Consider the following 12,289-nt stretch of genomic DNA (forward strand, 5'->3'; position numbering starts at 1 on the left):
CACAGAGCACAATTCATAAAGTATTAGCTTAGCTACTGTTCTTAACCGGGCCCACACCAATGTACCCATGTATGCAACTCAGTGGGTTGCATGAACTTCAGTGAAAAAAAATCTCTATTTGTACTAATTTCTAACTGAAATTTAGAATTTTATTCAATCCAGAATATAGGCAACAAGCCCCAATACTATTAGTAATATCTGTATAGTGTCTGTGACTTTGTAACCAATAAAAATCAGAAATTTTATAATAACATTACAGTTGTTGCACATATCTAGAAATATTTACATTCAACCTGACTTCAAAATGTTGGTAATACTTAAGATATGTAATTTAGTATGTTAATAAAAAAGCACATAATATCATAATTTTAAAAATACATTCTAAAAAATATATAATTCATTTCCTTTGTAACCCTACGCTACTTAAAAATGTTATTCTGAATCAAATAGGTTTCATGAGACTACAAAAAGAGCTCATGGTACAAAAAGATTTAAAAATCTCTTTTAGATCAAGCTCTAATGGGCAAAATAGACTGACAGCTGGGCCTTTCAACCTCAAAGAGCAAGGTCAGTGTTTGAGTTCAAATTGTTGCCAGGGTGGCATAAGATTGCCTAAATGCTGTGCAGGATTAATCTTGAGAGTGTCAGAACTTATTTGAAAAAGATATCTGTAAGATATCTTTAAAGTTCTGTTTTTGACAAGGAAAAGAATTGGCTTTGGGCCTTGATGTTTCATTGCCTATGAAGGTTTAGGTTTAGCTCTTAAACCTAAAAATATGTCTAGGGAACTCATCTTCAAATCCATGTGCAAGAAAGGCGAGGAAGTAAGATCCAATTATCTCTAAGGGAAAGAATCCGATCATAAGAAAGTATTAATAGCACCTTCCTATCAAACAATCACATAGAAATCAAGGACAAGTAACAAGCTGTAGCCAAATTTTTGCTTTTTACACACTCATACAGTATCCAGGAAGGGGTCTGTCAAAGCAAGTCTTCTGGGCGCCACACAGTCAGCCCCTCCCCGCATGTCATCGGCCATTGAAATGGCACCAGGCTGCTCCTCAGGTTGGTAACCTGGCTCAGATGCCAACCTGAGCTTCCCATCTTGGTGGCTTAGCCTGGATATCAGACAATGACTGTCACTAACTCAGATGGTGCCGGTGCCATGGTCCGTAGCTCCTAGGAGAATCTGACTCACTGCAAAAATACAGAAGGAGGCTGCATATGGCATCGGTGTCACGTGGCCCACAGCCTCCCCAGTGTGCATCAGTGAGATGTGTAACATGCCATTCCACATTTCTTGGACCTCTGTTTCCTCGTGTGTAAAGTAAAAGGAGGAAAGGATGGAGTAGACTATGCTCTTTAATGTTCCATATCCCGTAATCTATGACAGTCTGCCACAGGGATTCCAAATACTACGCAGATGGTGAACAAGTACATGGAATCCCTTCAGAGAGGGGCAGTGCTTTGAAACATCACCCCCAGTGAATCAGAACTCACATGATATCAGTAGCACAGTGCCTGGCATAGTAAAGGCAGTCAGCAAAGTTCATTGTGTTAAATTTAAGTGGAATATCATGGTTTCTTTAACACTGTGAGGATCATCACTAATCAAAAAAAATTCTTCTGTACTAGCATCAATAAAAATAAATTTTTCTATAACTTTTTCTAGAACTAAATTTAACCCTCTTAATCATTCAAGCAGAAAGAGCAGATAGGCCAAGCTTGATATAGGCACTTTATAATCTTTACAAGTCACCTGTCTAAACATTTCATGTGCTGACTGGCTGGATTACTAAATGTTTTTTGTAATGGCTATATTTATCAACAGAATTTGCTTACAAGTGCTGGGAAGAAACATTTTCCTAATGGCCGAATGGGAAATGTCTGTCAAATAGACCAGTTGTCTATTTGAGAAGGGGTTATTATTTTTTTAGGGGCTCAGGAAGATCCCAGGTATTCCACTACCAGACTGAAATCCCTTTATCAGGGGAGAAAAACCTCATAATGTTTTTTTCCCCAATAATTAATGGTCCCCAGGAGAAGCAGCATATTAATATGAATTCATATGGAGATGTAGAATCAATAGTAGATTATTCCCTGGAATGAATATTTGATAGGGGGTTAGGATATTTAAAAGCTCAATGGGTAGGAAAAGAACACCAAAATTGCCTTCCACCTGACTGCACTTCTTCTCAGCAAGCCCTTCTTCTTGTGCTGGTTAATGACATCAAGAAGCCAGCTGTATTGCACATAACACTTAAAGGCTACTATAACTTGGAGTAAACTTAGTGTGATTTTACAGATTAGCCATTTATAAATGTATTTGTTTCTGATGGATTCTCTAATTGATTTTCATACCTAACATTTCTAATCACAACTCTGTCTCTAACTAATTAGGTTATCCTTATCTCTTTGGGTCTTAACTGTAAATAAGGGAATTAGACTTTGGTGGCTTGCAAACTGTGCTCCATGGAACCCTTTCAGAGTCCTCTCTGGTGGGTGGGAGTGTGGTGAGGTAGGAGTGAGACAACCAAAACTAAAGTCAAGTGATTTCACCCCCACAAAGCAGGTAAGTTCCAAGATTTTCTGAACACACACACACATACACACACACACACACACACACACAGAGAGAGAGAGAGAGAACTATATGGTCTCTGGAAGTCTGCTGTAGCATTTAAGTGGGTCTGCTTTTCACAGTTTTTGTCTCCAAGTCTCAGTAGATGGTACATAATGAAAAGTACAGAATCATTGATTCTAAATAAGGGTTTATGCTGGGATAATGAAAATATTCTTAGCAAATCTTTTATTTATTGATGTCACCTTTATCTCAATCTGGATCAAGGTTTGTTGGGGGAATTTTTGGCGTATAGTATATAGGATCAAGGGTAAAGATTCTCTCCATTGCTCTTATAAGCACATCTCTTATCTGATCGCTAAATTAACAACAAGTATGAAGATCTTCGCAACTTGCATGTGCCTGGGCATACTGGAGTTTGAGGTTTGAGGGTGGGTTACAGGTGTACCTTAGACACAAATCCTCTGCACCCTTGAATTGGCAGAGTATGGCTGGGAGCGAGGTACGAGGCAAAGCCATGGGCCAGTTCCCTCTTCCTGGAACAATTTTGTCCATTTACCACACTCTTCCAGTACAAATATTTGCTATGTGCACCATTTGGGGACAAAAGTTAGAAAGTACTGGTCTATGAAATGACAGAAAATTATCTTCCAAAATCTAGACCTGGTAGCCCAAGGGTCAATGGAAGCCGTAGACTGTGCTTTGTTCCAGCAGCCCCTTATTTTAAGAGGTTGAATGTGAATGCCTTTGCCACAGGCTTCACCACTACCACTGAAGGCAATTGAGTTTTCAATCACTGGCTTATAAACTTTCAGCATGGCCTAGCCTCCTAAAACTAGTTCCCTTGAGACAGTATTTAAAAATGTGTCTGAGGGAGTTTTGATGGCTTGATAAGTTTAGGAAATGCAGCAGCCCCTGTAACCCAAGCACATAGAAAAATTCTCAACTGGTTCTACTCATTTCTACATTGGTTATGAGCAGAGTTTTCTCTACATGCCCCCATTCCATGCTTGATGTCCAGGGTCCCTTGTTCTCTCCCATAGGTAACTTCTATGTGCAGACTATCCTGTGGCGATGGTGGACTGGTAGGGCCTTTCCCTTAGGACATTTCATCTCAGAGTCCCTTCCTTCCACTCCTGCTTCCCCTAATGGGAGGTTCTTTTTCTCCTTCCCACTCTAAATCCCTCGAATCCATCTCTCTGCTTTCTTTTCTCCCATCCTCAGCCCCAGCTTTATAGTGTGTTTGAGAGCAGAAGAATTTACTCCGTAAACATGCATCCAGGTCTTTCTCTCTTGCACAAGGCCCCATGGCTTTTTGTTGAGTCTTTGTTTCTGCTTTGCTGTGGGCTGGAGAGAAGTCAATAAGACAATACATAAAAATCCATAGCTTAATACTGTGAGATATTTCTAAATAAATCAAATAAGAAAGCCACAGGACCTATAAAGAAAATCATAAAATTTTATTGAACATAAAATAAAATTTGAACAAATGCAAAAACTTACTATGTCCTTGGATAGAAAGTCTAAACACCATTAAAAAGTCAATTTTCCCAAATTGATACATGTATGTAATACAATTCCAATTAGGATCCCAACGGGGATTTAAAAAGAAATGTAATTAGACAAATGTTCATATGTTAGAATAAATGCCTCAGAATAGCCAAATAAATTATGAAAAGGAAAAAAATAGTTGTTTAAAGAGAGAGCAGAAGCAAAGTGTTACAATCTCTATAACTTAGGTAGTGAGTACATAATGTGTATTATTATTTTCTGTATCATTATGTTATGAAACATAAAAGTGTTTCATAATTCAAAGCAAAAAGACCCTGTATGAGTTAGAACTATGTTCAGCTGCATATTAGAAAAACCCCAAATACATATGTCTTTAAAAAACAACATTGTATTTTTCTTACACATAAAATAAATCCAAAAGTAGAGAGTTGAGGGCTCGTGTGGTGTTCTTCACAGCCATCAGGGACCCAGGCTCTTTTTCTCTTTCCACTCTGTGATCTTAATGCATTATGTCCAATCTCAATACCACTTTATGGCTTTGGCCTTCATTTTCAAGTCCAGAAGGAAGAAAAGAGGGCAAACAAGCCTTTACTGAAACCTCATACAAAACCTTCCCTCACATCTCCTTGGATAGCTTTCAGTCACATGGTTATAGATCAAAGCGTGAGGGAGGCTGAGAAATGACCTTATTTCAGGAGCATGTACCCCACTAAACATTTAGGCATTTTCTTCTCATGACACTGAGGTGTGTTTCATGGGATGCTATTAAGTATTATAGAAGAAAACAAAAGGCTTAGGGAGAAATCTAGTGGAAATGTTTAGGTAACGTAGGAGTAAACAAAGAGGTTAAACAAGTTTCTTTACTGCAGGTCTTCTCACAATTTGAAAATACTCCCTTAAACTTTCCCAGTGTGCTGTAAGGGGAGGAAGGAGGCCTTAATAGTATCAGACCATTCATATATGGTCTGATAATAATAAATATATTATTATATTATTTTATTAAAATATTTATATATTTAATATTTATATATAAATATAAAAAATAAATAATAAAAATAATAAAAAGTTAGTTTTATTGGAAGTAAAAATTAGAAAGCTTGATTGCCAAATAGTGATTTTACTTTCATGACTCTGACAGGAGGATTATTTTTCCTTCATGAGAGAGGCTACAAATTGGAACCTCACTACAAGCGTGTTTTATTTACACTGCAGAGAGGTTTTTAATTTGTGAATTGTTTGCTACCATTAAAAAAAAATCATGTTTTGGATGCAAATCCTGATTTCAGCTTTTTTGGACAAAGTGGGAGATCTGGCTTTTCTGGGCCACATTCCAGGTGGCAGTGATGGGCCAGAATGGTTCTAGCAGCTGCCTCACCAGTTCACGGTCCTCACCCTCCTCCTCACTCATTCAGGTGCCTGACTGGTGCCAGCAGCCACAGGATTTTACAAACTCTGCTTTAGAAATTAGCAATTTCCTCATTAAAGCTTTGCACCCTCACCACTCTCCTTGTGTCCCAAGCAGTTTCAAGGAAGTGGTTTGCTAATATTAATATACATCTACCAAGTCCTATCACAGCTTTCTGTGTTAAATTCACAGGAAAGTTAAACTACTGCATAAGGGTAAATAGATATGGTAAGACTGTTCCTGTATCCTAGGCACTGGTTTGTTCCATCCCCAAAGGTAGGGACCTGGATTACCTCATTTCTTTAGGTCTTTCCTCCTCTGTCACCCTATGTCCTTAGTTTGATACTCTGCTAAGCACCACATACCAAGTGCTTTGTTGACTGAATGGCTTTCTGGGCCCTGAGGGGTTGTGTGTTTGTGAATGTGCCTGCTGCAATAGGAGGCACTCAGTAAATGTGAATTTCCTTCCTTTTTCCCTTCTCGATATGGTGCCCAACTGAATGCTGGCGATATTTGAACACTGGAATAGGCTGGCTCATTGTATGAGCAAAGAACAGCGCAGCCCTCAGTCCATACTGAATTTGGGTCCTCTTATGTAAAATCTCATTTTGAAAAATGCAATCTGCTGTTGCACCTCCCAGATGGAAACCATGAGAGAGTGTGTCTGGGATATTCCATCATCTAATTCACTTGCTCTGTGTCAGAAAAAGCTGCAGAATCAATTGACATTTAGCTTCTCTGTTTGGGCACTTAAAATCTGTTGTCATCAATGTCTACATTTATAGTTTCCAGGAAGACATTGTGGAGTTCTAAATCAAATGACAAAAACTTTTACTGGAAATTCTCGTGTCTGCAGGATAAATTCAAATATACATGAATTTATAAAGGGTAATTAATAAATTTATAACGGTTTGGTTTAACCAAAATGTTCAACTCATTATGATAACATTTTTCTTACTGGAATTAAATGAGACAGAGAGAGGACTAGGACAAAGTTGTCTTACCAGGTTATTTACTGACAGTTTCATATCTCAGACAAGAAAGGCTCACTCTAATGGCTCATAGTTTGTCATGAGCCCCAGAAATATTATTTTGAAGTTTATATGTGCAGGAGGGGACATAAAATAGTTATGTGGTGTCCTTCAGAATGTATTTTTTTGTCCTTCCTGGGAACAATAGGGGTGACAGGAAACCAGACTCCAAATGCACCCCACTGCTGAATTGTTTGCATTTGGCCAAGGGGAGAAATAGATCAGCTTCATTTTTGAAAAGTTCTCCTGGGTCTTTCATATCCAGGTAGAAGAGACTTCATCTTTATTTTAAGAACTCATCCAAAAGGTATAAATGCCTGTAGCTGCACGATCCTTTATAATGACAGTCATGGTTATAGTAGTTTTCTGAATTTATAGGTGCTCTATCTTCAGAGTTGCTCGTAATCTTCCTGTTCATTGTTTTTTTTTGTTATTTTTCTTGTTTTTCAGTATAATAAAGTATACAAGAACCTAAAGGAGTTTTCTCAAAATGGAGAGAATTTCTGCAAACAGGTCACATCTGTTCTTCAGCAAAGGTACAAAATGCACGTTTGCAATAAATGGTTCTTCCTCTTTAGTTGTAGCAAGTGATATGACTGGAGGAGTGATTACAAGCTGTCCTACTTTCCAGAATGTGGTGTTATATTTTGGTACTCGAGAGATTGCTTGAAGAGTGATTCTCCCCTATTGCACATTTATCAACTGGATGCCATAAAAATCAAGAAACAGCAGGAAGTAATTCAGCTTAGGAAGGCTCAGTCAAGTCTCTTCTGATTCCTCAGACTGGGTTTATTACCCTCTCCTGGGGCCCACTGTTGGATCTGATGCAGTCTCATTATTGTACTTTTCACACCGACAGCAATTATTTACATTTTTCTCTCCCCTAGAAGGGCAGAGGCAGTCTTACTCATCATTGTATGCTGACCTCTTAGAGCCTGGCCTTTTGATTTCCTTAGTCACTGTCAGGTGGATGAATGAAAAGTCACCATTTTCAGCATTGTCTTCTTAGTACTAGGTATGATCATGTGTAAACCTGTTCACTGTGCTGAAATGAGCACATTTAACTCAGTCAAGAAAGTTATGAAAGCCCTGCTTGAAATGAGAAAACCCAAGGAGTGAATTTGGTTATAAGGGACCTTTTAGGCCTTTTCCCTACTTCTAGATAGCTCCGTAATAAGCAACTCTAAAGAGACCTTCAGAAGACTGTTTAAACCATTTCAAATTTAAAATAATGAATGTGTGCCATAAGACCAAAGATGCCATGGATTGATTGCATCCTGAATTAGTAGGTTGTAGGGGAGAAAACATAATTTCTTTTCTCTCGCTTTTCAAGTTCTTAGTTGAGATACTCTTCTGAAAACGAGTTAGATTAACAAAAGAAAAACAAGCAGAAACTTATTAACACATGCTATACCCATCACATGGGAGAGGCCTTAGTTCAAAAGTATTTCTCTCTCAAGGCAGTGGCTTAGGGGTCATGCTTAAATAGTATTTCACCAAAGAGCCAGAAATCCTAACAGGGACAAAGAAAATAGCATCTTTGGGCTTCCAAAAGGCAGGAAAATGTGGGAAGGTAAATATACGGGAAGAGTAAAGTCTGCTCCTAGATCCTCTGGCACCACTATCTCTGAGCAGATAAGCAAGTGTTGGACTGTCTTTAGGTGGGAAAGGCAGAGAGAGGGGCAGAGTGTGTCCCTTTGTTTTAACCTTTTTTAAACTCAACAACCCGCAGCATTTTTGAGAGGAATGTTTTGGTTTCCTTCAAGGTCAAGACAAAAGGAAAACATTAGCTTTATCAGCACCAAATAAATGAGGCCAAAGAAAGATATGAGAGAGCTGAAACAGACTTTTATAAAGAACAAAACCAGATTTATCAAAAGGAGTCAAAAAGAGAAACATTTTAAATATGAAGTAACTTCTATCCTAACAGCCAAATTGCTCTGGTTCCACGACAGAGAAAGCGGGAGGTGCCATCTGAGAGGGAATTTCTTCTGTAAGAAAATATTGTTATCAGTCTCAAAGGAAATTATTTAAAATAAGACCCGTTATTTGTATGAATCCTATGAATTCAACTCATTACCCAGATTAGAAAGCCACCTTCTGCCTGCAGAGCAGGAAGAATCTATGCATGTATCAGCCAGGCATGTAACGTGGGTTGTAGTCATCTGGGCATTAATTATTTGGTGTCTGAGAGTTCAAAATTAGTGCCTGGTAGAGAGCTGTGAAGATAGAAGACAGGCAATAGATGATGCCTGCTGCTAAACAGACTCACAGTGAACTGAAAAACTCTGAGGGAGTCTCTGCTTGAAGCCTGTCTCACTGTTTTTCTTTTTTCTAAATCACTCCATATCCCCACCTTGCCACCGACATCCACTTTCTTCATACAGCAGAGCCTTCATTTCTTATTTTTGTTTTCTTGAAGTCTCTTCCTAGGGCTGCCATCTGCCCTGGACCTATTAATGTGTGAAACCCTCCATTGACTTATTCTAGACAAATATATCCAGTGGGGAAGAAACACTTGGGTAGCTAAAGATATCTCCCCTCATAGCTTTACATCCTTATAGAGAAGAATTTAGAATTTGAACATCTCAAGAGTCTACTGGTTAGCAAAATTACAAGCACATTCCTGCACAAAAACAGTATAGTATGAGTACAAAGAACAGATCTAATATTTTACCTAGATCAAAAAAATTATGCTACATATTAGGTCATTTATGTAATAAATGCTTTAGCTAAACTTTTACAATTAAATTATTTCCCCTTAGCCAAGAAGCCATTTTTAAAGTTGCTTTGTATTGATTCCTGGTAAATGTACATTTGCGGTGTCTCCTCGTCTTGAGCTTTCAAGTTTCCTCCCCTTGCTCAGCTTTTAGATCATGTAGTTAACCTGAAGGATGCTTGTCCACACTAAAAGAGATGGCATTTGGGGAGAACTGTTTTCTAATGGACACAAATATTCTATTAATCTATGAATTTGTGGCACATTGTATACTTTTAGACAGCATTTCTGTGTATTAGCAGGCAAAGATATAGGCCACTTCACTTCTCAGGGCTGGATCATTTCTCTCCCACACAGTGATGTGATTCTGAGGTCACTCCCTCTTCCTAGTGTGTTTGAACTGAGTCAACAATTATGTTGGTTATGGTTATTAAACCATATCAACAAGGATGGATGGTCACAGCATGGCTGGGATTACATTTGCCTTGACTCTCCCCATTCTGTGAAGTCAGAAATTCCTCCTCTAGATATACATTGGATAGAAGGCAGATTCCCACCAGCTATCTAGAAATGCGCCTTGCCCTTATTTTCCTCTTAAAGGTGGGCTTATTACATGTGAACCAATGGTAACCTTCCCTTGTATTAGAAAAATACCTGGAAAGCCATTACTCTTCAAAAGAAACTATCTTGTTACTTAAGGTTACAGACAAGTAATGGGAAACCCAATAAGACAAGTAAAATGGTAGTCTTGGAATATATTCAGTAGGCATTTCCATTGAGGGTTATGACAGACAATGATGAAGGCAAATCTGTGGCCAGCATAATTCAAGATACAGTGAAGGAGGACATGGGGTTTTGAATGAGGGGTACCTGCCACCTAAAATGCATTCAGTAAATACTTGCAGACTGACTAAATAAATAAATGGGCTGGGTGCAGTGGCTCATGCCTGTAATCCTAGCATTTTGGGAGGCCAAGATGGGAGGATTGCTTGAGGCCAGGAGTTTGAGACCAGCCTGGTCAACAAAGCACAACCCATCTCTATTTTCTTAAACAAATTTTTTTAAATAAATGAAAGATAGTTAAGAGTTTTTAAAAATTATTATATCTACATTATGAGAAGAAGGCCTTTATTGTCCTTGGAGGTATGCATTTCCAGACCCCTTACTTAAGAGCTCCTGGAATGTGGTTCTGCTTGACAGAGTTCTGTATTAGCACTTGGATACCAGAGGCAGCACCACAATCAAGCTGCCAGGCCAGAGAATGTTTCCTTTCCGAACTCAGCTGCCCTCTTGCACTTAATCTAATTGGGTGGTGATAGAAAAGTACAGTTGTTACTAAAACACTCTTTTGCCTGGATATTCTGCAATTCATGGTCATGCTTAGCTTCTTTTATCCAATTAGCTACCTCAGCTTCTTTTTTTGCAGTAGCAAACAGATTTAGCCAGAGAAACATAGCAGCTACTAGAATGCCTAATGCCAAAGTTATCAGATTCACTTTAATACAATTACAGATCAGATTTAGAGAGACAAAGGTACATTCTCAGAAACACTTTGTGAATGTTTGGCTTCCTGCATCCTCAGAGCTAATGTTTAAACAGGCTTTGACTGGAAAATCAATTGTTCCTCTGTGAGGGAGTTTAAGATCAGGTTTTCAAATGCCAAGAACTGCTGCTCTGGACATTAAAAAGAAAAGAATAAAAGAAGGAGGTATAGTTGGCCACTTGTTCAATCCATGATTCATTGCGGACACTGTCAACAAAGCAATAAAAAATTGAAATTAAATATTTGAAAAATAATCTACTCTACCATCATCCTGGGTGACCTTAACTCCCACAGCTTTAGCTCTCTTGCATATTGATGATTTACAAATGTGCAGTACTAGGAACATGTCTAAACTGTACTTCAAACCATATATATCACAGTATATTGGACATCTCCACCTAGAAGTCCCATGGAACCACAAAGTCAATATGTCTAAAACAGGGTTTATCCACTCTTCTCCAAAGCTGGTCCTCCTTCTGGGAACCACTGCCCAGCCAATCAAGCTCAATGCCTGGGACCATCTGTATCCATGATTCTGTCCATCTCAACTCATGACCAAGACCATATTTCTCTCTTTGAAACCCCTTTGAGATCCACAGCTTTCTTTTTATTTTATGGCCTCTTCCACTGTTCTGGCAAAACTCTCTTAAACTATTCTGCCTAGAAGTGCTGCCTTATAGCCGTGGAGTTTGTATGTTGTACAAAGGCACATGGCTGAGTGGGATGAATGGAGGCAGAAATCTAATCCATTCTTACCCCTTAAGCCTTTTACTCTGACAGAGCTGTGCCCCTTTAGAGGACCCCGTTTCCAACCCAAGCAAAGTTACCTGAACTTGTGGGCTAGCTGAGGCCCTGTGCCTGTCTTTAACGCGCCTTTCACTCTGTAGCCATGACCCTGTTAAAGACGCTTCAAAGACTCCTATGACCTTTAGGATAAAATTTAGCCCTCATCATTTTATAAAAGGGCCTTCGAGAGCTGAACTCTGCCTTCCTGTTTGCCTTCTCTCTTTCCATCTCCCCATGATCCCTGCCTCTCTCCTTACTGAGCCACTTGCAATCCCACCCCACTTGCACCCCACTCACACTCCTGCATCACCACCACCACCACCACACTTGGGTCCCTGCATTTGCACAGGCTGTATCGCCTGCCTGGTAGATGTTTCATCACCTTCATTGCCTGGCTCCATTCAACACATTCTTTAAGATCCAGTCATCCCACTGTGGCAGGCCTTCCTTAACTCTAGTCTCCAGTCTCAAAAAAATGTTCCTCAGTTCTATGTGAAGAATTAGTGCTTGCATCTGTTGTAGCTCTTACACCCTGCACTATAATTCTCTGTTCACTTGCCTGTCTCTTTCCCTAGAGGCTGAACTCCTTGAGGGTCTTTGTGTCCCACGTGACTAGCATGGGCTTGGCACAGAGTAGGCATTCAATAGATGCTCACTGAGTAAATGAAGGCACTCATGTTTGAGTGACTCTGCCTTGAAGGCACTCATAACG

At 39.2% G+C, this 12,289-nt stretch overlaps 1 protein-coding gene across 20 annotated transcripts in view; it reads left to right on the plus strand.

The window, feature by feature from the left end:
* The window catches only part of NOSTRIN (nitric oxide synthase trafficking), a 78,873-nt gene that overhangs the window by 18,137 nt on the left and 48,447 nt on the right, over positions 1–12,289 (plus strand). For all 20 annotated transcript variants that reach the window (XM_055108713.1, XM_055108725.1, XM_055108724.1 and 17 more), the window contains one exon: positions 6,980–7,065. In XM_055108713.1, the coding sequence (XP_054964688.1) occupies positions 6,980–7,065 (86 nt within the window). The remainder of the gene's footprint in view (positions 1–6,979; positions 7,066–12,289) is intronic.

This window comes from Pan paniscus, chromosome 13 (genome assembly GCF_029289425.2).
Source record: "Pan paniscus chromosome 13, NHGRI_mPanPan1-v2.0_pri, whole genome shotgun sequence".
Lineage (NCBI taxonomy): Eukaryota > Metazoa > Chordata > Mammalia > Primates > Hominidae > Pan > Pan paniscus.